The sequence below is a fragment of the Cryptococcus depauperatus genome, chromosome 8, assembly GCF_001720195.1.
Source record: "Cryptococcus depauperatus CBS 7841 chromosome 8, complete sequence".
Lineage (NCBI taxonomy): Eukaryota > Fungi > Basidiomycota > Tremellomycetes > Tremellales > Cryptococcaceae > Cryptococcus > Cryptococcus depauperatus.
The window spans coordinates 1,215,134-1,238,988 of NC_089475.1; the positions used below are offsets into that span (position 1 = coordinate 1,215,134).

Genomic DNA, 23,855 nt, shown 5'->3' on the forward strand with positions numbered 1-23,855 from the left:
AATATCAAGAAATGTGACAGGTGTCAATCAAGCATAAATAAGTATAATTAATTTGAGCGTTATTAATTAGTAATTACAATTCATCTCTAGAACCGTCGCCAGTTCGTTGCTCCTAAATTAAAAATCTTGCGTTTCATTCATAATTTCAATTTAACAGAATAAATCTCATACTCTCGGAAAAATACTTTCCTTTTCAATAGCAAATCCTCAAGTCCATTCTAGTGTTTTGACAACCTTCAGCGTCACCGAAATACACACAATGGTGGCTGTGGAACAAAGCCACAAGCAATAGATTACTTACCTTGTCGACCCATCTTGCATTACATTGCTCTTATCGGGAAGAAGCGTGCTGTCTGAAATATGGGCGCTGATGCGAGCTTTTGAATTTCCGCCTAATTTGTTACTTGATGAGGAGCAGCAGATGATGCTGCCAAACACAGTTATTCAACGCTCTTTTCGGCCCAAAACGAGAAGGTCCAAGGAGACAGAAGAAGGTCGCTCGCTTTTCCAACTACTGAAATCGTCAACCTCTGGTCATTATCGACATGATTTTCGTGGCTAGGTCGTGGAATGAGTCAGAACGGATACAAACCTTTGAAAGTAGGGCCTGCTGATTGAATCGCATGTGCGAAACGGAAGCTTTGCTGTCTAACCATCAACTCCCAGCTTCTAGTTTCGCAAAGAAAATAGTTGATACCGAAATACTCCAGTCAACCTGATGCGAATCTTTAGCTTTCAAAGATAATATGGTAGGACTTTACACCATGTGCAGCAAGAAACAGTTTTGATATAACTTTCCTTGCCTTATTAGAATCATATGCTTACTTGTACTACCTCATGGCAGATACAAATGGAGGCATGGTACCCTAAAGCTACTTGCCTCGACCAAGTTGGTGTCATTGTAGTCTGGCTCATGGACTGTTTCCACAACGACGAAAACCGTAATATACCAATCCATGCCGTGGTTTTGCTTTCTGCTTATCGGGCCCTACAATCTCTCTTGACTCCCACAAAGCTAGTAGTACTTGTACGGCTTTCCATTAGCATTTCCTTGTAATACTGTTATTTTGTCTTCTACCCTTTTCCCTTTCTTGTCTAATTGATCCTTTTGCCGCACGGATAGCCTGCTTGACCTTGTAATTCATCTGCAGGTCAAATAGCCAGTTCTGCAGAGTACGGCGGGGTAACAATTCTTGCTTGACTTACCTGACATCAAAATTTAAGTTGAAAAATATAACAATTTACGCAAGTCCATCATAAGAATTTGATAAAGCCTGCCATACTGAAGCCCCCGTGGCGCAATCGGTAGCGCGCACGACTCTTAAGTCTGCTTGAACCGGTTACGGGCCGTAAATTGACAATCGTGCGGTTGCGGGTTCGAGCCCCGCCGGAGGCTGTTTTTTTACATAATTATTTTTTGTCTTCTTCCTCTGAAATTATTGACTTACTACCTACTTTTTATCTCTTGGTAACTAATCGTTTTGCCTAAAATTTTTTTACAGTAACTTGCAAAAGTTGTTCGGGCAACACATTTGAGTGTTTATACGAAGAAGTTTATCATGGACAATATATCTTTTGTATGTAATAGAGCTACTATCAGTTTGTTAAAGATTGATTCTTATCAATTGGGCCTTCTCAAAGCAAGACAAGTGACTAGAATGTTGAAGGAAACATTACGAAAGCACAAACGACATGTATCGTTTTTAATAGGAATATCGCTATCAGAATCACAACAATGGTACTTGACAAATATGACAAGACATTATTTATAACTTGATGAAACGATAAAAATTGCCGTTAAAATAGATTTTGTCCACAACAGAAAAGACTTTGATGGCTTCAAGCAGCACGCAGGTGTGACAGTGAATATAAAGAATTGTAATCTTTAATGTGTATGAACCAGTTTTCACAGAGGCCAGTCATCAATTGTAGATTAAATAGGCAAAATGAGACAAAAAGTGATACTGAAAAAAAGAATAGCCTCCGGCGGGGCTCGAACCCGCAACCGCACGATTGTCAATTTATGGCCCGTAACCGGTTCAAGCAGACTTAAGAGTCGTGCGCGCTACCGATTGCGCCACGGGGGCTTCAACAAAAACGTTAATGTCTGATACTACCTATGGGTGTGCTCTTGCCCTTTATCTCTTCATTCTTTAATATTTTCACAGTTTCAAAACGTTCATCCTTCCTAATTATATCCAACTGCCTTTTTAAACTATCCTGGATAGATACCGAAGTATACTTCCATTATATCAACAGCATTCCAGCAGTTAGAACGATACAGATGCTATCGAGTGCTCTTAGGCAATTACCTACACGACCACACCTTTGGAACCTTCATATTCATCTTACTATGCATCCCACAGCAGCTACTCTATCCAACCATATTCGAAAAGCGATCTCCGGCGGATTGCTTTTCCATCCTGCTTGTCTTTGCAAACTTTTCCTCGTTGATCTACCTCTCGGTCTCTGGTACTTGCATCAAGGATATACTCTGCCAATTCCCATTTTTGAAAACCTATGCTCAACGCTGCCAACTTCAAGCCCAAACTGGCGCCGTTATGTCTAAGAGTGTCCCGGCCTTAGCTAGCTTCTCATTCGAGGAAGCCTAGATTGAGAGGCGTAGCAAGAGTGCAACGGATTGAGATTATCCTCAGCAACTTTTACCGTCTGTCTCCAAATATAAATTCAAAAAACATATAACAAAAATAGAATAGAAAACAAGAATCAAATACAAAATTTTCTCACTTTTCGTATTCAACTTCAACTTCCCAGGTGCCATTAAATATACCGATTAAACCCACTCAAACCAGAGACCATCGAACCAGGTACTGTAGTGATTGGTGCTAATCTTGTCAAAAAAACTGCTTCAAGTGAAATTAAAATCACTAATGCCATCTCAAACTTTTTCTTCTTACAGGTATGTAGACAGATCCTCAAGGTCAAACAATCAACATTTTTTCAACAAGAGGCAAAGCGAGAAAAGTATCAACCATATCTATATCATTATTGAAGGGAAAGTGACAAGCCGCCAGATTTCAGCATCACTACTCTCATCTTGCAACTATTCCGCCGCAGACAAGAGTGTCCAACCCGTTTAAGCTCTACAGGAAGCTTATCTCCAGCCTCTTGACGCCGGGCCAAACAATAGCGAATCAAAGGCAGAGAATCAGTCAACTATTTAAGCACAATGGTAATTTAAAAAAAGCCCAACTCCATTATTGATCCTAGAATCCAACTTCTTGAGTAGTGTCAACCGATGAATCTCTCAGCGCTCTTTGGATCGATCCCGTCGGATACTCTGTTCGTACCAGAAGCGCGCTGACACACTCTAACTCTTCATTTCCCTTTTACCTACATCATCCTGCTGCCCTTTTCAATCGTTGAAAAACACAAAGTCTCCGGGTATCCTGGTACAGATATGTCGCAGAGCTGACCTATCTGATGCAATTGAGTGGAAGCTAAAGAAGTGGTATGGAGCGCCCTCCTCCTTAAGTTCTGGTGGCTTCGGAGAAAAAAGGTGTGATTGATACACATTGGCCTTCTGTAAGCCTGCTATGTTGCCAAGACGCGACTGTCTTTTCTTTTTCTCAGGCTTGACTTGGATTTCATAGTACTCGCCCAAGGAGACTCGCCTATGCAGGCTCTTTGCAGTGAGGAGTGACAGCTATTGGACGTAATCAGCGTTCATTTGTCGCCATGGAGTATTGGTTTCGCTCAACGTGAGTGATAACCCATTGATGCAGCTCGCACTCCACAGTGTACGCAACACACTGTCACCATAATGCCACCCTGACACTGGGAAACAGTGTGATGGTTTCTCATCCATTTGGGTTTTCACTAATAGTGTCAGATTTTTTCTACTCTACAGGATTCGGCGGTTTAGAAGCACTTTTGTGAGGTACAGAAAGTGGCTCTGTTGTGACTTTTTGCTTTGGAGCCTGATGTTTTTTGATGAAAGATCCGTACCGTTTTTCAAGTGAAAACTGCATATCAAGATGGGAAAGCTCATTAATGGGCCGTCATGGGAGGATTCAAATATGTTGAGGGGTTTGATACGGGTTGTGGATGCCTTATCAGCAGTTATCCTTGGCTGAAACTTTCCACTGCGAAGGCGAGGAATCGCAACGTTTTCGGCTATCTTGAGAAAGGAGATTGGTTTTCAAGACAATGATGAGAAGAGATGGGCAGGTTGCTCCCTACAAAGCTTATCGGAAACGGATCAGAAGTGCATATAAACATACAGGTCAAAGAAATCCCAAGGCTTGCGAAAATTGCGCAAAGAACAAGAGAAAGGCATGGTGCAGATTTTCAGAGTGAGGGGATAGAGTTGAACTGATAGGTCTTTCCAGTGTGATTCCTATGCCCTGCATGGCGAAAGGTCATGTTCAATTTGCGCCAAGGCTCGTTGGGAGTGCTGGACGGAAGGAGTTCCCACAGTAGTTTATGTAAACGCCCATCGAACGATGGAAGCTCGTGGCAGGGGGTATGCGTTCAAGGCGAGCAAGGGCGACGAGCTTTTGGCAATGCTGAAGGAGGCCGTTGGATGGACCAAACCCTTGAGGGTCATTCCAAAAATCCAGGTTAAATCTGAAACAAGACAAAAAGTCACAACACATTTGCCCAAACTGTTTTCGTCGTCAGTTTTGCAACTCCCAACCGAGTCCACTGTACGCCATCCGCCGTGTGAAGATCCCTCGTCTTGGCTCTCTCCTTTTGCTTCGCCCTTTCAAGCGAATGAACATCTTGTTACTCCACCAGGATCTCCGATGGAGCCCATGAGTGCCTATCTGCCTCTCCATCCTACCATCTGTCCTAACCAGATGTTGACAACGAATCCTTCATTCACATACTATGATCCGGTTCTTGCTCTTAGCCTTGAAGTCGACGAGGGTTTTCAGGTGGATTGGAAACATGGTGTGTCAGTTCAGAGAGTGTTTTTTTAAACAAATTTCATGATTTTTATAACGATGGAATCGCAAACGATTTTGATGTGTCGTATACGGATTTAACGGGTGGATGTATCATGACTTTTCTTGTTGACTCGTTAGCGTATAGGAGATATGGAGTGCAAAAGCGTGAGGCCCAGCTTCCCATGCTACGTTAGCTGGAACAATTAGTAGTATTATACATGAGGATGGGACAGTACCATAACAAGCAACTACAAGCTTTATGGGTCACCACGGATACCCATCGAGTCTATCTTTCCGCTTGACTATTCTCAACCTATAACCATCGGTTGGATTGAAAGACTTGCGCTATTCATCAGAATTTGAAATGTTTAAGTAAAAACGTTTTGTCATGGATAGAAATTGCATCGGGTGTAGTCGTCTACCATCATGTCAATACCTGGCCGCTCCGACAGAAAGAGATGAGGCGATAGGGTTGAATGTTGATTCATTGTAAGGTGGGTTCCAAAAGCAGCACCATCGACGCACTGTGGAGATCCGTAAATGAGAGCCGGGTCGATAGTAGGTTCAGGAGCAGCTTCAGGAGCAGCTTCAGGAGCGAAAGATGGCGCAAAACTTGGAGACTGAGAAGAGAGTTTGAGACGTTCATCAGGAAAAGAATCAAAGCTGGCTTGCGTGCCAGTAGGCGTTGAAAATTCGTAGCACACGCCATGGTTGTAATCATATCCAGAGCTGCAGTCGTGCGTGGCATACGGCGGGATCGTCAAGAACGGTTGCTGAGCGTTATAGACCATCCGAGTCGAATCTGGATAGCTCATTTCTTGATTCGGGCCTGCCAATTGAAGAAGCGCTTCTGAAGCATGCAAGTCGCCAAACGGACTGGAAAGCCCAGGCGCGGTGATATGTGCCTCTTCATAAAACCCCTGTCTGACGTCTTGCGATTCACGGTTGTATTCAAAAAGTCTCCCTTTACTCTTTCTAAACGCGATGCCTTTTCCCTGTCTTTCCATTACCTGTTCTGTCGCGAGATAGTCTGAAACTTGAATACCGTGAATCACACACTCAAATCCGCGTTCTCTACAAAACGAACACGGTTGGTGTGCATAGCAGTCGCACTGTTGGTCGTCAGTACCCTCGACGCCGGTCACGATAAAGAGCTCCATCGACTGTCACCTTTTTCTTTCGGTCCACGCAAACATCACAGGATTTGATTTGTCGATTCCGAGCAGGTTTACCATTACATTTTTCAGGCGACTTTTGGCAAGCGTGTTGCTTTAGCATTCGCAAGTTTCGACAAGACGGTTTACTCTTGGAGGGTGTCAACGACTGGACCATTGACTTTTTTTTGGCGAGAGCTGTCGTCGACCGAACGATGGATGCTTTCTTTCCAAGCTTTACAGGCGTCGACGGCATGTTGGATAGGAAACTGTGGATTGAAATGGTACATACAAACATGGTTGTGGAATGGATAAAGTGTAACATAGAAAAGCGGCGACCTCCGATCCCAGCGACACTCTGAAATATAAACCCTTTTGACATTCCATTCCATCATCAACTCACTTCCAAGCTGTTTGTCAAAACCACCTTCACCACATTCGGCATCCTCTATCACATCCACCCATCCACATCCAACTCTTTCTCCTCTGCTGCCACAAAGGTGGATGGCTTGGCACGGCGAGTGACTGCAACATGCGTACGGTCGCCAATGCGACAGCGAACGAATCCTTTCGTCACTTGAACCAGGCTGATTACCCCTCTTCGACCTCCCTTTACCCTTGACCATCTTGTCTAGATAGAACAAGGGAGAGAAATCTTTGCCGTATGATGGCCACTCTCCGTGTGTCAACAGCGTATGGTCGCCAGCTCACGATGCAACACGCTCTGTCGCCGGATCGTTCGTTTCAATGTCCAATCCAATCGTTTACCCCTTGCCAATCCAATTCACCAAGCAGAGAGATCCACTGCAAAAGCCTTAAAAGGGCAGCCCTCTCACCACTTTCCAGACTCATTCCACTCACGATCCAACATGCTCACGACCCTCCTCACTCTTTCTGCCATGACGCTGGCCGTCGTGGCTGGCCCAGTCCATGTAGAATCGCTTGCAAGTCGCAGTGAGACACACGCTGTCGAGGTCAGCACTGTCTTGTTTCCTCTTGCCGCCGCTAAACCCACGTCGTAGCTCATCAACAACTGTGGTTCCGGTGAAGCAGTCTTTCTCTACGCAGGCGACCTCCATGCTCGCGGTAGCGGTGTCATCCATGGCCCTCTCAACGGCGGTGTCGCCTGGGTCGATGGGTGGAAAGGTGCCAACTGCCTGGCTTCTGGCAAGAATTGTGGTATTGTCGAATTCAGCTTGCTCAACGCGCAGACTAGTGGCATGAGCTCTGCCGACTATTCTCTGCTCGATGGTCCCGATCTGGGAAACCACAAGTTGTAGGTCTCGTCTGTGCCGATGGTTGGCTAACGGATGGCAGCACGTACAATATGAACTTTCAGTATACCGGGTCTTGTACAAACTCGCCCGGCCCTTGTACAGGCAACTCGGCTGCCCAATGTCCTAGTTCCTATCGTGGAGCGGATACCAATAACGGTCGTCCCACTCAGTGTACTGCCGACAATGCAGGTGTAAGTCTGTTTTGCTCCGAGTTGAGAGGTGGCTAACGGAAGTGACAAGATTCGAATCACCTTTTGTTAGGGCTATGCGGGGTGGACTGTAGTGGGTGTTGGGTGTATGCAAACGGTGTATTTGTCCCTATGTGTGTTGGCAGAGGACAGCTCGATACTACGTTTTATCCAGTGCGACGGGTAATGCCGCAATGAGATGATCCTAGAGAGAGCTGTTTCGACGTATCACATGCTGGAGCCAATGTAAGCTATGGACAGACGGGAAAATCCAACCGTCGTGCTCTTCCACTCTGCATCTCATGACGCTTGGTACAGACGCTCACATGCGTGCCGGGGATATTGCCATAACCTTGGATGACTCGATGGAATATGGGCAATCAACAATAATAAATTCTGGTTGCATTATGGTGGCCTTTTTTCGTTCAGAGCGCGGGTTTTAATTCCAACTATCATTAAGACAGTAATGTCAGAACGATGGCAGGCAAAGGCCAGTCCAGCACAGGATATTGCGTATGCCTTGGAAGTGGTATAGTTGGATGACTGTGGCAGAAGTGTCAAAGATATAAAAAAGGATTCATGATTCATAGATCTCTGAGAATCAACTGTGATGGCTGTCTTCATCTATTCTAGATACATCCATCTGGTCCGAGCTACTTTGAGCCCAAGACTTGAAGTCCGAAGCCTCAGGATCATCCCTTATTCCTCCCAGAGTCCAGGCAGCTTCGAATACTTCGAGTTTATTCCTACTCTTCTTGAGTTGAAACTCGAGTTCAGCTATTCTTTTCCCCGTTATGTCATCATGCGTTTTTCTTCTTTCAGCCGTACGTTGAGCGCTGGTCCTATCTTGCAAAACAAAACACTTGTTAGGAGGTTGTTTGACGCAAAACGCAACATCACCAGACCAACTTACTTTCTTCTAATCTTTTTTGTCGTTGTGTTTTTTTGTTCCTTCCGGGTCGACGTTGCTTCTACCTGGGACTGCACACTGATCAGCACTGCATCTCGACTTGTCATCAGTCGAGTTACTGGTGTAGTCGACTGACCCGGCGAGTCTTTTGGTAAAAGGCGTCGTGGGGGCTCCCTGGAGTGCCACGGCCGAATGGCAGTATCTTGGGACTGATCATTCGTACCTCCCTGGGCAAACGATATGAAGGTGAGTTTGCGTTATCAAGCTGGCTGCATCGACAATGTACTCACCGAGCGTGATTCGGAGTGTGTTTGTCTCCAACTGTTATCTTTAGCGGAATGACGTGCAGGGTCCCAATATTCGTGACGCTCATCCATTGTAAACTGTGTGATGAAAGATGCACTCTGGGGATGTACAGGAATGTCAATGTTCTCAGCTGCGAGGTAGCGCGCAGATATATCTTGTAGTGGGCCAGCATGTCGTGTCGGTGCTTACCTATATAGACGTTGGGTCCAGTCGACGGCGTTTGAAACAAGTCATGCGTGATAAAGGAGAGACATCTCCGACATAGTCTCAGCATTCGTAGCCAGCAGCGGACATTGCCTATCCTTGGTTTTGTCGAGAACAATGTGTGGAGGACAACATTGGTAACCATACGTCTTACTACACGTGCTGTGCATCCCTCAGCTGTATTTACATACATAGGCACCTTTTCTATCTCTGGGTTACTTTACCAGCTTGTACAAGCTAAACAGCAGCCCGTCTGTCAGAACGTTGGAATTACTCGATGGAATATAGGCAATAAATAATAATGCAATCTACGTTGCATTATTGTGACCTTTTCGTACAGAGCTTGGATATTAATTATTGCTAATATTCATGACACCGTCCCGGTTCGATCCAGTTATACCAGGGACTCGGCGTGAGGCGATGGGAGGTAGCTTGGGCGAGGACGTGTCGTTGGGATAAGACGCTGTTGGATCCATTCCTCGGATCCACCCACGATGAGTCTGTCTTTATGCCTTGCCTCCTGAGCAGCCACCGAATGATACCACTTCCAACACATACACCGTCCCACCCCTCACCTGCCCGACAGAGATACAGATGGGAATGCTGGCAAGGTCGCTCTCAATTCCCATGGCACAACCCAGCTACCACGAGAGGAAGCCTCGCTGCGGTAGTCACCGAATGGCATCCTCACGGACGATTCCCACGATGCATGATACAACACAACCCACCTCACCATCTTACCTTGGTAGATACAGCAGCCAACATGACGAAACCACATCCCACTCCATAGACACCATGACAGAACACAGCGAGCGAGGATGGAGTTGGGTGTGGCGGGCTGTCTCACTGCCTCGTCAAAGATGCATACAAGGATAGACAACCCAGAGAATGAATCCAGCCTTCTGCCCTATACATCCCAGCCCAACGACCCAGCAGTATCCAGTCCCAACCGCAAAACACTCCAACCCCCTCTGACCCAGTGCTGACAGCGCCGTGACACGAACGGCGTATTCTCTCAGTTTCTTGATCTACGATGATCCAAATAACATTCGGTTTCGCCTGTCACTGGGTTGGGTAATTCTACATATTTTACGCCGCCATGGGAGAAATAACTCGGCGGCCGTGCACTGTCCTGCGTCGTCTGGCCTGGCACATGAGACGCACTTGGGCCTGAGGGAGCGCCGTGTGAATCACCTGTGTTGTCATACAAAGTGCCATGCTGTGTTGCAGGTGGCCAGCTTTCCTTTGGGATTTGCGTTTTGGCCTTAGCTGCAAAATTATTGAGAGCAACAAAGTAATCACGGACTTCGGGATCTGCTGCGCTATATGGTCGCTGTGGTGCTGCTGTAGAGACGTTTCCACCTGAAGCTGTATACTGACTGGCATTGTAGCTGGACGCAGCCGCCATGCCACTTTCGGCGGACGGCTGATACGTCTGGCCCGCTGGTGGAGTGTATGAATAAGGCCCAGTGGAGGATTCCCCCTGATTGTCAGGATACTGGGGCTGGGCAGTCTGACCATCCCCGGAAGGCCACTTTAAGATGCGTCTGAGTGATCACGTTGGCTGCAGAGACAGTGTACTCACCTGGGATGAAACTGAAGAAAGATGGTCCGGGGGGATCTGTCGAGATACCGAAAAGTTACTCGATGTTAATGAGTATTGCGTCAAGTCATTTTTACGCTGTTCAGAGTTAGAGCCGCCTTGTCGACCGCCAGGATTAGACATTGGTGGTTGTGAATTGAAAGATACACTCTGGGGATGTACGGGGATGTCAATGTTGACAGCTGCGGGATACAGCGCAGATAGAGATTGTGGTGGACCAGCATGCCGTGTTAGTGCTTGCCTATATAGACGTTGAGTCTTGTCAATGGAGTTTGGAGGAAGTCATGGGTGATAAAGGAGAGGTTTCTCCGACATAGAATGGGTACGGGTAGCCGGCAGCGGAGATTGCGCATCCTTGGTGTCTCTCCTTTTATGGGCGGCAGATAAAAGGTTGCAAACACTCTGTTGATTTATGGATATGTTGGTCGTAAGCGTGCGTGTACCCACGAGGACTCGCGCCAGGAGTCTGAGTACGCACTCGGGTAGATGACGGACGGCCTTGAACAAGAGATGACTGGAGCAAGAGGTATCCATCTGGAGTAGAACCAGACAGCTACAAGACTGATTCTCTGCGGAACTATCAATGCCCAGGCCTTCCGTACGTCCTCTCTGCTCTACGTCTTCAGCCAGGTGCTGGTTCAACCCACTCTACCACCTCTCTGCATACACACCACCCTGCCTTCTTATATCCACGCCTTGTGCATCATCCTGACAACCACCTCTCGAGCATGTACAACGGCCATTCACATGCTCAGGTCAACAGTTCATAACACGCAAGTATGGACCCGTACCAAGCTATTTTATGCGTCTTTCTTTGCTAGGCTGGCTTGCAACCCCTTTATCGCTTCCTCGTTTTGTACTATTTGACCTTGGACATTGCCATAGTAGCGACGAATGCCGGCAATTGTTGTCTCAACTGGAACTGTAGGCAGACCAGCACTGAAGCTGGACGCAGCCGTGGCACTCTGGGCGGGCGGCTGACTTGTCCAGTTCCCTGGTTGATGAGACCCAGTGAAGGCCGTCTGATTGTCGGAACGCTGGGACTGAGCAGTCGGTTGAGTCCCGGGAAGAGGCTTCAAGACTCGTCTCAGTTATCAGGTTGGCTGCAGAGACAGTGTGCTCACCAGGAATTTAGATCCATAGTCTTCTGAGTTACCACCAGTGATAGTTGGGAGTGACGCCAAAGAGCTTGGTCTGTCTAGCGAGTATTTGTCCCAGCCACTCTGTTGAGAATTTTGAGAATCCGAAGGTCTGTTAGGATCAGGCATTGTAAACTGTGGGATAGAGGATATACTCTGGGGGATGTTGACGTTGAAGGCTGTGGGATAGAACGCAGATGAAGGTGGTGGGCTAGTATGTCCTGTCGGTGGTTGGTTATATAGGCGTTGGCTCTGGTCGATGGAGCTGGGAAGAAGGCCTGGGTGGTAAAGGAGGAGCGGAGCCTTCGACATCGAATGGGTACGGGTAGTCAGCAACGGACATTGTCTATCCTGGGTGTCTCTTCTTTTGTGAGTGGGAGAAGAAAGATATGCACGCGTGATGGATCTGTGAATGTGTCAACCGCGGAATGCGTGGACCTAGAGATTGGCTTGTCAAGGAGAATGATGGGTTCGAGACCTGCTGTTGGGACTTGGGATGGGTGTTGGGAGTTTGAGTGACGGCGTTGGGACAAGACTGGATGCAGCGAGGAACGTGTCGCTGGCATGGAAGGCAGCGATTCGGATTCATTCTCTGGGTTCTGTGAAGGGTGAGTCGCTCCTTTCATCTGTTCGCCTTCTGCAGTGGTCACCCAACTACACCACTCGTTCAGCATACTGTCAGGATGGTGTACAAGGTGTTGAAATTAAGCTTAATTATGGCGTCCTACGCTTTAATACGATTTAGTTAATTAAGACGGATCCAAATTCCTGTAGCGATTTAAAGTTGTTATTCAACTTTCTCGAATGCATCTCTTCTTGCTCAAAATCTCAATTTATAACACAAGGAAAGGACATAAGCGCACAGGATACTGCGTATGCAGAGAGATGGTAGAGTGGGTTGAACCAGCACCTGGCTGAAGACGTACAGCAGAGAAGACGTACGGAAGGGCTGGGCATTGATAGTTCCGCAGAGAATGAATCCGTCGCCACGTGTCAGAACGTTGGAATGATTGGATGGAATATAGGCAAACCATAGGAATGCAACTCGGATTGCATTAGGGTGACCTTTTCGTACAGAGCGTGCATTATAATTATTCCTATCATTCATGACACACTACCTCTCGAGTATCCACAACGGCCATCAACATGTTCAAGTTATCAATTCATAACGGGCAAGTATGAACCGGTATCAAGTGTGTTTTATGCTGTTCCTCTCTACCAGACCCCCCCTACCTCGCCGCTTTGGGTCAGCCATGCTTGGATGGCGCATTTTCTCCTTGCTTTCATCTAGGCGGTCTAGATGTTGAGCCATCGCGTTCTTTCTGCCCTTCTGAACGTATGTCCGTGGGCCAGCGGTACTCATCGCGCACACTTGAGGCTGAAACATTGCCATATGGCCCATCAGTGCGCGGATACAAAGAAGCAGTAGACAGTGCTGCGGATTGCTGTCCGGGTGAGTTTGAAGTGTGGCTGGCTGAGCGATCGGCTGCACTTACGTAGGAGTCGCCACTAATGACCCTGGCTAGCAAAGCGAAGCACTTGTCAGGAGGCTGCTTGACGCAAAACGCAACATTACCAGATCAACTTACCTCGAATATACTTTCTTTGTTCTGGAGTTAATCCATCGAATGCTCTCGAGTTGGGATTGCTTCCACCTGCAGCTGCATACTCGGCAGCACTGCGTCCGGGCTGGTCACCCGTCGAGAAGGGTTGTGTACTGGCTGGATCGAACTCAACGTAGGTAGCACTAGAAGACTCATCATGCGTACAGCCTAATCCATTCCGGGGTACAGACTTTAAGATGGATTTGAGTTATTCAAGTTGGCTGTATTGACAGTGTACTCACATAGTAGGCAGCTGTTCTATCACAATCGATGCACTTCGATTGAACTGGCGCCGAAGCGTTTTGTGCGCCTGTTGAGGATGCGCTCAAGTTACTGCCAGGTTCAGGATCAGGTGGAGTAGGCCCACGTTCCCAAGAAGAAGACATTGTAGACTGTGGGATGAAAGATACGCTCTGGGGATGTACGGAGAATGTCAATGCGGAAAGCTGCGGGATAGAGCGCAGATAGATTTTGTGGTGGGCCAGCATGTCGTGTCGGGTGTTGGCTATATAACCGTCGGGTCCGGTCGAAAGAGTTTGAAACAAGTCGTGCGTGATAAAGGAGAGGTTTTTCCGACACAACCTCAGCATTCGTAGCCAGCCGCGGACATGGCGCATCCTTGGTGTCTCTTCTTTTGTGGGCGGCAGACAAAAGGCTGCAAACACTCTGTTCATTTATGGATGTGTTAGTCGTAAGCGAGCGTGTACCCACGAGGACTCGCGCCAGGACTCTGAGTACGTTCTCGGGTCTCGGACGGACAGCCTTGAACAAGAGATGACTGGAGCAAGAGGTATCCATCTGGAGTAGACTCACACAGCTATCAAATTCATTCTCCGCGGAACTACCCATGCCAGCCCTTTCTTGACGGTTGGATGCTTCTGCCGCACGCATCCAGCTACACCACCGCCTCAGTACACACAACGCCTTCACCTCTCCTCACCGCCCCCTCTCCACGATCCGGACGCTGTATCCGGAGGGTAGGAATAGTACTCCTCCGGTGTATAGCTTTGGACTTGAGAAGAGCCATATGGATGAGCCTGCAGATACGATGGAGCGGTAGACGATGAGGCGAATGCCGTGCTGGGCTGCGCTCCGGAATGCCTCGCGTATATCTCTCTCTCCAGCCCGTCGATTTGCTCTGTGAGCGTGGCTACTTTTTCTTCGAGCCCTTTAGGTAGAGACTTGAGATGCGTTACCATCTCGGCTTGGCTACTCTCGGTCAGTCCATAGAGTTGTTGGTAGCGAGACCTCCATATCATTTCTAAACCGATGACCTCGTCCTGGAGAGTGCTCTCCTCACGTCTAGTGTTTTTGTGATTGTTATTCTCGCGTGCCTTCTCTTGTATAGCAAACCACTTGTCAGGAGGCTGCTTGACGCGAAACGCAGGAGTGTCAAACCAACTTACTTCGCTCTAACTTTCTTTCTGCTTGAGATAATCCGCGTGATACACCAGAGGTGAAGATGTCTCCATCTGGAAATGCACTCTGGTCAGCGCTGTGTCGTGACGGATGGAGTCGACTGACCTCGCGCGGCTTTCGGTGCAAGCGGTGGTAGGGACGAGTCGTTTGTACGTTTCTGGGGGAAACGACATGGAGTGAGTATGGGCTGGGTGGTATAGACAATGTACTCACCGACTTGCCTCGAGAGTCGCGAGAATTGGGCATTGGAGATGGTGGGATGAGAGGGGGAGTGTCTGGAGAATGGTAGTGTTGAAAGCTGAGAGATGGAGGGTAGATGAAGATGGTGGGCCAGTATGTCGTGTTGGTGGTTGGTTATATAGACGTTGGCTCTTGTCGATGGAGCTGGGAAGAAGGCCTGGGTGGTAAAGGAGGAGCGGAGCCTTCGACATCGAATGGGTACAGGTAGCCTGCAGCGTCAATCGTCTATTCTTGGTGTCTCTTCTTTTGTGAGTGGGAGAAGAAAGATATGCACGCGCGATGGATCTGTGAATGTGTCAATCGTTGGAATGCGTGGACCTAGAGATTGGCTTGTCAAGGAAATTGATAGGTTCGAGACACGCTGTTGGGACTTGGGATGGGCGTTGGGAGTTTGAGTGAAGGCGTTGATGAGGCTGGATGGGATGAGGAACGTGTCGCTGGCTTAGAAGGCAGCGATTTGGATTCATTCTCTGGGTTCTGTGAAGGGTGTCTTTCCTTTCATCTTTTCGCCTTCTGCGGTGGTCACCCAACTACACCACTCGTTCAACATACACAATGTCCTCAACTCAACTGACCTTTCTGTCAGAACCATGGACGGGAAAGGATAGTAAAAGACAGGACCGGTGTATGCCTCAGAGATGGTATAGTGGGTTGAACTGGAACCTGGCTGAAGGACGTAGAAGCGTCAAGGATATAAGGAAAGGCTCATGGTTTATAGCTGTCTTGGTCTATCCAACTAAATATTCATAACAAAGATTGGTAGCTATATATATGTTGTTATATATATGTATTGCATGTATAAAAGTATATACAGAATAAACAATTAAATGAGGAAGAGCGAGTAAAACGATCACGTGACCTAATGGTGATGGATCACAATTCCTTTACTTTGACACTTTATACATAACTCACTCATCCTAAGCACTCCCATACCAAGCCCAAGAACAGTTTTACTCCCGACAATACGCCCATAGACACCAACACTACCTATCGAGTATCCACAACGGCCATCAGCACGTTCAAGTCAATAGTTCATAACGAGCAAGTATGAACCAGTATCGAGTGTGTTTTATGCTATCTCTCTCTGCCAGACCTCCTCTACCTCGTCGCCTTGGGTCGGCCATACGCACGACAAGAAGCGCCTTGACACGAACGGCCATTCTCTCATTCTCATCGTCGACGCTGTACAGGAAAATATACGGTTGTGTCCGTCTCTGGGTTGTCTATTGCTCCATAATCTATTGCTCCATAATCTGTACCGTTACCGGAGATATAGCTCGGCACTTGTGAACCAGCTTGCAAGCTCGGTACCGTTCCCTCGGTTTGTGCTCCTGGATCTTGGACAGCATAATAGTAGCGACGAATGCCGGCATTTCTTGTCTCAACTGGAACTGTAGGCAGACCAGCAGTGAAGCTGGACGGAGCCGTGCCACCCTGGGCGGGCGGCTGACTTGTCTGGTCTCCTGTTTGATAAGACCCAGTGAAGGCCGCCTGACTGACAAAACGCTGGGACTGATCAGTCGGTTGAGTCCCGGGAGGCGGCTTCAAGACTCGTCTCAGTTATCAGGTTGGCTGCAGAGACAGTGTGCTCACCAAGTATCGAGCTCCATAATCTTCTGGGTTACCACCAGTGATAGGTGGAAGTGACGCCAAAGAGCTTGGTTTGTCTAGCGAGTATTTGTCCCAGCCACTCTGTTGAGAATTTTGAGAATCCGAAGGTCTGTTAGGATCAGGCATTGTAAACTGTGGGATAGAGGATATACTCTGGGGGATGTTGACGTTGAAAACTGCGGGATAGAACGCAGATAGATCTCGTTGTGGGCCAGCATGTCGTGTCGGTGGTTGGTTATATAGGCGTCGGCTCTCATCGATGGAGCTCGAAAGAAGGCCTGGGTGGTAAAGGAGGAGAGGAGCCTTCGACATCGAATGGGTACAGGTAGCCAGCAGCGTCAATCGTCTATTCTTGGTGTCTCTTCTTTTGTGAGTGGTAGAAGAAAGATATGCACGCGTAATGGATCTGTGAATGTGTCAATCGTCGGAATGCGTGTATCAACGAGAAGGAGTCGGTGCTTGAAGCGTAAAGAATCGGAAGTCTTGTTCGACGCTGTGTTGAGGAGCTGTTCAATAGATAGTGTCAGGAGGCTTTCTTCAGTGCTCTGCTCAGTAGCGCTACAAACCTTAGTTTGAGTGAAGGCGTTGACGAGATTGGATGGAACGAGGAATGTGTCGCTGGCATAGAAGGCAGCGATTCAGATTCATTCTCTGGGTTCTGTGAAGGGCGAGTCGTTCCTTCCATCTCTTCGCCTTCTGCGGTGGTAACCCAACTATACGACTCGTTCAACATACACAATCTCAGCTCGACTGAGCGTTCCTTGTCCATTACCTTGAGAAGAATGTTTACCGCGAATCAGTCATCCATCCTTGTCTGTGGAATTTGCCAACGCATGATACCAGCTCCAAGTGACTTGTCAGGTTCGCCTTTAGTCATGGGAATATCCGTGATATGACCCATCCAGTTGTCTACCTCAGCTCTCGCCTTGAAACACCAACAAGCACTCACCCTCGCTTTCGACATCTCTTCCAGCCGTCTTTCTACTTGTGAGACCAAATCCAACTTGCCGCTCTCCTTGACCGCTTTTCGAATCTTGACTTTTTGTGGTACTGGTCATCGTAGGCGTCAACTTGACCGTTTCTGTTCTTTTTTTATATCCATGGGCAATCTGGTACTCGTTTTCAGCTTGTGTGCTATTTATAAAGGCGCAGAGGGCAGTGACGAGCCAGTCGGCCTTGGTGGTCGACCTCAGCTTCGTACAACGTGGTACCCCATCTTTACTATGGATTTTGGGTATTGCGTTGAGAACAGGAGAAGAGGCATCAGTCGACTTGTCAATATTCTTGTCAGTAGAATAGACTTGGGTGCTGGGGAAAGTCGACACAGGTCTGCCTTCTGCAGAGTCAGTAGTTGCTCTGGTTGCTCCTGTTGGCGCAGTGATCGAGCTCGTGTCGTCTTTGGTGACGGGAGATGCCATGACTGATATGGTGTTATGGCTTGCACCAGCGAGACAGAGTCAGGCCCACCCAGCATAGAAATGCCCAAGACAAACCTGCAATGGTCAAGAGTAAAAAGAGCCAGCGACATGCCATTCAACGTTGGAAGGGATGCTCTTGGATTGTTGTCTAGAATGTCAAATGTCAGAGAAGTTTTTTTTACGGATAGTAGGTTGGGTAAGAGACAAAGATGCACTGTTTATAGGTGATGCCGCGGAGGTGCCATGTGGCCATGCATGCTGGCATGTTTTCTTTGCAAGCCAGGGGATATTGTTGGGTATATAAATGGGACAGAATTCAATAAAGACATTCGAAAAGGAGCAAATAGGTGAATTTGGGCTGTGTGGAGAAAAAAATCATTTAGTTTTGTTCATTGTTGATATTTAGAACGTAGGATATATCTTGCGATAAGAAATCACAAAGAAATTTGGCTTCCCTTCCATTGTTTGGCATCAACATCAACATCAGAAACTTTCCCGCACAGGAATGAAAGATCGACCTCACTTGTACACTTCTCATCGAATGGCCAAGGCATTACATTCTGTGTCACTCTTTGCGTATGCTAATGCAATCCCCAACCACTTGTTAGAGGGTTTGACTCCTGATCTTCTATTTGACGCCACTACTATTAGCCATCACTCATAAGAACTCTATTCCGACGCCAACACCAAAACCGCGAGCAGTTCTTTCTCCCGTTCTACCTATCAACGGCATTGAAAAATTGAGTTCTACTCGAAGAGGCTCGAAACGATAGATCAAGCCGAGGCCAACAGAGAGGTTGGGTGTTGCGTACATCTTGTAAACATTATCTACGAATTTCTTTGCTGAGATAAAGTTAGTCTTGGGAACGTTGGACATGGCGACCGCACATACATGTATCGTAAGCGACAACTTTTCCTCCATTAATGAACCCGTGGATCTTCAAAGGCCAATGCTCCTTTCTAGGTATAGGTGCAAAAACAGAAAGACCAAGCGCCCAGCTCATGTCACCACCCAGAGAGTCTGCCCCATCTCTGCGACCGAGGCCCCCAACTTTCCAGCCTCGAATAGAATTAGGTCCACCGAGAAACGTCCGATCGGGAAGATATGTGGTAGAAGGGGACGTAGGAGAATGAGGGAAAAGGGGATATAAGAATGTCGTGAGAGAGGCAAGTGAATAGTGCTGTGATTGTCAGTTGGAAAAGCTCAACCAAGGTAAACGGAATGCGTACAATATTCGAGCCTGAATACAATTTCCGAGAGAGTTGGGATTGAGTAACAGACTTGAGGAAATGTGCAAACTTTGATGATCCTGGTAATCCGGCGTACTCATGCGTAACTTTTAACAAACTCCCTGCAGTCCCCATCCAGGGATCATCTCTCGTGTCGCTCGTCCAAGTATGGGATATTGATGATTTGGTGGAAGGCACAGCCAGTTCACGGACTGAAACAGATGCATTGGGCGTTAGCCTATCGATATCTCGATCAACCAACTCATACTGCAGATCATGAGTTCCCCATGGTGTAACTGCACCAAGTCTGACTCTACCACCCTGCGCTCTATCGCAATGCGATGCAAAGGCTGAATTGTCTCTGTCCATCGAGAAAGCTGAGAGAGCAAATGAAAGGAGAGGAGATGCAAGAAGAGGAGATGTAAAGGAAACCTGGTAGGCATGTTTGGTCTTTGTACCAATTGATGCTGTACCCTCCAAAGTTTCTGCTCCTCCAAAGACGTTTCGTACCCTAGCTGTAACGTTTCCGCCGCCTTCGCCGCCTCCAACTTCTGTGCCGGCTTTCAAAAACAATCTTCCTTGTTCTTTGAGAGCCAAGACCATCTCAATTTCATCAGGGTCGCCACCTCTACGCGGTTCTAGTCGGATATTTGTGTTTTCAACATCATAAATGCCAAACTTGTCAACGTGCCGTATAAGACATTGAGCAGTGAACAATATTTGATGAAGATTGCCTGGAGGGGGGGGAGCTGGATGAAACCACCGTGGTAGATTGGGGTTGGGTGTTGACAGAAATGGTGACAGAAGGGAAGAAGTAAACGACGGACGTGAGTTGGGCGGACGAGGAGCCAGACGAATGGAAGTGAGACGCAGAGGTCGTTCCATGTTGTTTGTGACCTTTGAACATCAGCATGATGGGGCTTTTGTGCTTCCACTGCAAACCACCAACGATTTGTCCAACGTGTTTTTGAGCTCGTTGATATTCTTCCCGAAGCCTCCGCTCAAATTCTTCCTCTTGCTTCTGCCGTATTACATCAGGATCCTCGTTCACAGCTAAAATATGTCAGTCTGACTTTCCAGCTTGATTACAATGTATTCACGCCTAACAGCAAGTCCTGGCCCCGAAGTCGGCATTGGAAGCGGCTCTAGAGCTTTTCTGAAGATAGATCCTGCCGAGAAGCTATCTTCAAGCGGAGGACTAGCAACATTTGGCTGATAAAGTGTGAGGATAAGCTGGAACTAAGAGAGTTCATTTGACCTACCGTCTGATTTGACCCAGTGCTTGAACTTTCCACTGCTTGGTAAGAATTGCTGCTTGAAATCTCTATTCCAGTCACCCCAACAGAAGGTACTATATCCTCAGAATTGGGGTCCATCTTCACGCCTCTTTTGGCCGTTTTTATGTATTGCTTCAAGAACAGAAAAATCAAAGTACAAAAAGTGAATCAAGAAAAAGCGGCGGACGCCGACAAAGTTGCAATGGAATCAAAATGCAGGAACATTGCAACAACGATAACTTTTACAACATTTTGTCATTTCAACTTGTATCTTGAAAACGACAAAACATTCAAATATCTCTAGACAGGCGCGCAGAAGTCTCCACATACTATACGGCTATATCCACTTCCCATTGCCGCCATCTGTATTTCTTGTTCCGGTTGATACGACTTGACCAGTATGCCCCGACGTGATTTGGTCCGCATCGTTCTCGTGGGAGATGGTATGTAAAGTCTGCATTCATAAACCCGTAATGTACCAGTCTAGAACATTCGGACCGAGTAATGGCTCAAGGTATCGAGTCAAGACTATCATGAAACACATGGTCAAGATCTTGTAGGGCAAAAGCTTTGCGCAGTGATATAGAGACAACGTTCAAGTCTGTAGCTGGCAAGGAGGGAGATATTTGCAAATGCCAGCAGCTGGAGAATGGGGGATCTGGAAGAGCAGCTCTAAGCCTTATTCAAATCTTGTGTTTGGACACAAGTGCCGAAGCTAGGTCATCATAGGGCCTCCAAACGAGACAAGCTCATTGCCAAACAATCTCCAGTCATTCTGTATATGCTATAGGATGGTGCTGACTTGCTCCTTCAGATGGAGTCGGCAAGTCCTCCATCATAACTTCGCTCATTAAAGAATCTTTTGTCACCAATGTGCGTTGTTAATATGCTTCAATACATGAAACTGATTGTCTGTAGGTCCCTCATGTCGTCCCAGAGGTCACTATACCTCCAGAGATAACGCCAGGAAACTTCACAACCTCAATTATCGATACATCAGGTATGTTTGTTTGTTATTTTTGTATAGAATGCCGACTCATCGCTTGTTCAGCGAGTCCACGTTCAAGGTCACACCTCCTCAACTCCATATCTCGCGCTCATGTAATATGTCTTGTATATTCTATTGACGACCCCAGCTCGTTTGACCGCGTGGCAGAATACTGGCTACCACTTTTTCGAAGAGAAGGCATCAATGTGCGTTGTCCAATCAAGGAGACGAAGTGACAACGTAATTAACAGTTTTGATGTAGGTGCCTGTCATCCTCGTTGGGAACAAGATTGATTTGAGAGGCGGTCGTGTGACAAATCAAGGGCTGGAAGACGAAAGTGCGCCAATAATGCGAGAATTCAAGGCAAATTGCAAATTGTCAATGTTGATATTAAGCTGAATGGATTTGCAGGAGGTAGAGACTGTTGTTGAATGCTCGGCTTTATTACCTCTGAACGTATCGGAAGTGTTTTACTTTGCCCAAAAAGCAGTTTTACACCCAACAGCTCCTCTTTATGACTCCCGAGAACATGTGTGTATTGTTGCGCATAGACAAAGTAGGGGAAGCTGAAGCACGACGCAGACCCTTAAACCAAAATGTCTTGAGGCGCTGAAACGGATATTCAAGATATCGGATGTTGACAAAGATGGTCTCCTAAATTCTCACGAGCTTAATCAATTCCAGGCAAGCATTTTCAATCACTTCTTGGTCTTTTTTTGATGATTTAATAGCAAAAATGTTTCTCTACCCCACTTCAATCCCAAGAACTCGAAGGGATCTTAGCCATTGTCCGCTCATATGATCCATCAGCTGTTTTGTCTATCCCAACCCCTGCTTCGATTCCCTCTACGCCCCTTCTTCGAGAACTGAATTACGGACAGCTAGCCTCTCCCACACAATCACCCTCACCTCCTCAAGAAGGTATAACAGAGTTAGGGTTTCTGTATCTACATACAATGTTCATTCAACAGGGAAGGATGGAAACTACGTGGACAGTACTGAGAAAATTCGGCTACGGAGAGTCTCTAGATTTACGGGAGGATTTCTTGACCCCGAGATTTGACGTGTCATATGATTGCTCAGTTGAGCTCTCGCCTTTAGGCAATCAATTTCTCACCGATATCTTTGAAGCATACGATAAAGATCAAGACGGTGCTTTATCCCAACACGAACTCGATGATCTATTCTCTACGTCACCAGGAAACCCGTGGTTGAGTCAAGGATTCCCCGATACAACCATTACAGATGATATGGGAAGAGTAACGTTGCAAGGGTGGCTGGCTCAATGGAGCATGACAACATTACTGGACCACAAGACGACTCTCAACTATCTTGCATAGTAGGTATTTCTTAACTTAATTATAAAACATGCTCCGCTCATCATTCTTGAAGTCTCGGTTACTCATCATCTCCGGCTACAGATCTTCCTACTCCAACAGCCCTTCACGTTACTCGTCCAAGGAAACAAGACCGTCGACAAAGAAAAGTTGCACGCAATGTCTTTTTGTGCTATGTCCTAGGCGCCACAGGATCAGGCAAGACTAGCCTTTTGAGGTCATTTGTCAGCAAACCCTTCAGAGGTGGTGAGAGTGGTATTGGAGGTTATGAACCGACAACGAAGGTAATGAGTGTTGTGAATAGCGTAGAAATTGACGGGGCCGAAAAGTATCTTGTGGTAAGTATTTATCATTTGCATGGACGGATTGATTGGCTAAGGATTTGATTAGTTGCAGGAATTTGGATCCAAGTATGAGAGCGAGACATTACGGAATAGTAAATGGTTGGATATGGCAGATATTATTATATACGTTCATGATTCAAGTGATACCAACTCATTTTCGTACATTTCTAACCTTCGAGTATGTGCTTTTATTTGGACTCATTGAGTGATTACTAATGAATCGAGAACAGCAACAATACTCTTTAGACAATATTCCCACCATCTTCGTGGCCACAAAGTCTGATCTTGACCTTGCTCAACAACGACACGAGGTCCAACCCGATGTCTACTGTCGTCGTCTGGGACTGCCTCCTCCAATCGCGGTCTCGGCTCGTTCGGGACAGTTACTAAACTTATGGGCGGCCATTACTCGCGTTGCTCTCAATCCTACACCTTCTATACCAAAAGGACTAAGCTCTTCATTGTCACCAGCTCAGAGAATTAGATTAATTGCCGGATGGGGTCTGGCTGGGATGACAATTAGTGCGGTTGTAGCAGCCTATATGAGGTGGCAAGGATACAGCTTCCGAGGGATTTGGGCATGGATGATAAAGGCTGTGGCTCTACGAACATAGGTTAAAGTTTTGCTTCGCGCAGAAATGTGTTGTAAAAAACTGACTTGTGTGGAAATGCATGTCTCAGTCTTATACATT

General features: G+C 47.0%; 11 protein-coding genes and 2 non-coding genes across 13 annotated transcripts; 4 read left to right on the forward strand and 9 right to left on the reverse strand.

Annotated features, from left to right (window-relative positions):
* Positions 1–1,287: 1,287 nt before the first annotated feature.
* On the forward strand, positions 1,288–1,396 carry L203_106395. Its single transcript has one exon. It is a non-coding gene; the product is annotated as a tRNA-Lys (tRNA).
* Positions 1,397–1,978: 582 nt separating this feature from the next.
* L203_106396 lies at positions 1,979–2,087 on the reverse strand. Its single transcript has one exon. It is a non-coding gene; the product is annotated as a tRNA-Lys (tRNA).
* Positions 2,088–4,466: 2,379 nt separating this feature from the next.
* Positions 4,467–4,946, forward strand: L203_106397 (uncharacterized protein; the record flags this gene model as incomplete). Its single annotated transcript, XM_066215746.1, has 1 exon — positions 4,467–4,946. The coding sequence occupies one exon, from the start codon at positions 4,467–4,469 to the stop codon at positions 4,944–4,946; it is 480 nt and encodes a 159-aa protein (XP_066071843.1).
* A 353-nt stretch (positions 4,947–5,299) lies between these two features.
* On the reverse strand, positions 5,300–6,323 carry L203_106398 (uncharacterized protein; the record flags this gene model as incomplete). The annotated part of the gene is made up of 2 exons (XM_066215747.1): positions 5,300–6,025; positions 6,084–6,323. The coding sequence occupies 2 exons, from the start codon at positions 6,321–6,323 to the stop codon at positions 5,300–5,302; spliced, it is 966 nt and encodes a 321-aa protein (XP_066071844.1).
* A 439-nt stretch (positions 6,324–6,762) lies between these two features.
* L203_106399 (uncharacterized protein) lies at positions 6,763–7,627 on the forward strand (the record flags this gene model as incomplete). Its single annotated transcript, XM_066215748.1, has 4 exons — positions 6,763–7,041; positions 7,090–7,343; positions 7,407–7,535; positions 7,585–7,627. 4 exons carry the CDS (start codon positions 6,763–6,765, stop codon positions 7,625–7,627), a joined length of 705 nt encoding a protein of 234 aa, XP_066071845.1.
* A 506-nt stretch (positions 7,628–8,133) lies between these two features.
* Positions 8,134–8,819, reverse strand: L203_106400 (uncharacterized protein; the record flags this gene model as incomplete). The annotated part of the gene is made up of 4 exons (XM_066215749.1): positions 8,134–8,374; positions 8,446–8,513; positions 8,562–8,669; positions 8,733–8,819. 4 exons carry the CDS (start codon positions 8,817–8,819, stop codon positions 8,134–8,136), a joined length of 504 nt encoding a protein of 167 aa, XP_066071846.1.
* A 1,148-nt stretch (positions 8,820–9,967) lies between these two features.
* On the reverse strand, positions 9,968–10,678 carry L203_106401 (uncharacterized protein; the record flags this gene model as incomplete). Its single annotated transcript, XM_066215750.1, has 2 exons — positions 9,968–10,486; positions 10,538–10,678. The coding sequence occupies 2 exons, from the start codon at positions 10,676–10,678 to the stop codon at positions 9,968–9,970; spliced, it is 660 nt and encodes a 219-aa protein (XP_066071847.1).
* A 677-nt stretch (positions 10,679–11,355) lies between these two features.
* L203_106402 (uncharacterized protein) lies at positions 11,356–12,006 on the reverse strand (the record flags this gene model as incomplete). Its single annotated transcript, XM_066215751.1, has 2 exons — positions 11,356–11,628; positions 11,680–12,006. 2 exons carry the CDS (start codon positions 12,004–12,006, stop codon positions 11,356–11,358), a joined length of 600 nt encoding a protein of 199 aa, XP_066071848.1.
* A 971-nt stretch (positions 12,007–12,977) lies between these two features.
* Positions 12,978–14,963, reverse strand: L203_106403 (uncharacterized protein; the record flags this gene model as incomplete). The annotated part of the gene is made up of 10 exons (XM_066215752.1): positions 12,978–13,139; positions 13,191–13,216; positions 13,284–13,488; positions 13,541–13,964; positions 14,010–14,060; positions 14,112–14,193; positions 14,239–14,637; positions 14,705–14,770; positions 14,823–14,874; positions 14,931–14,963. The coding sequence occupies 10 exons, from the start codon at positions 14,961–14,963 to the stop codon at positions 12,978–12,980; spliced, it is 1,500 nt and encodes a 499-aa protein (XP_066071849.1).
* Positions 14,964–16,127: 1,164 nt separating this feature from the next.
* Positions 16,128–16,567, reverse strand: L203_106404 (uncharacterized protein; the record flags this gene model as incomplete). Its single annotated transcript, XM_066215753.1, has 3 exons — positions 16,128–16,403; positions 16,454–16,499; positions 16,551–16,567. 3 exons carry the CDS (start codon positions 16,565–16,567, stop codon positions 16,128–16,130), a joined length of 339 nt encoding a protein of 112 aa, XP_066071850.1.
* A 915-nt stretch (positions 16,568–17,482) lies between these two features.
* L203_106405 (uncharacterized protein) lies at positions 17,483–17,986 on the reverse strand (the record flags this gene model as incomplete). Its single annotated transcript, XM_066215754.1, has 1 exon — positions 17,483–17,986. The coding sequence occupies one exon, from the start codon at positions 17,984–17,986 to the stop codon at positions 17,483–17,485; it is 504 nt and encodes a 167-aa protein (XP_066071851.1).
* A 658-nt stretch (positions 17,987–18,644) lies between these two features.
* Positions 18,645–20,592, reverse strand: L203_106406 (uncharacterized protein; the record flags this gene model as incomplete). Its single annotated transcript, XM_066215755.1, has 6 exons — positions 18,645–18,829; positions 18,879–19,167; positions 19,217–20,113; positions 20,166–20,269; positions 20,317–20,428; positions 20,479–20,592. 6 exons carry the CDS (start codon positions 20,590–20,592, stop codon positions 18,645–18,647), a joined length of 1,701 nt encoding a protein of 566 aa, XP_066071852.1.
* Positions 20,593–20,893: 301 nt separating this feature from the next.
* Positions 20,894–23,777, forward strand: L203_106407 (mitochondrial Rho GTPase 1; the record flags this gene model as incomplete). Its single annotated transcript, XM_066215756.1, has 11 exons — positions 20,894–20,936; positions 21,308–21,366; positions 21,412–21,493; positions 21,545–21,687; positions 21,744–21,845; positions 21,894–22,013; positions 22,065–22,166; positions 22,214–22,821; positions 22,875–23,157; positions 23,210–23,341; positions 23,394–23,777. The coding sequence occupies 11 exons, from the start codon at positions 20,894–20,896 to the stop codon at positions 23,775–23,777; spliced, it is 2,058 nt and encodes a 685-aa protein (XP_066071853.1).
* Positions 23,778–23,855: the final 78 nt, after the last annotated feature.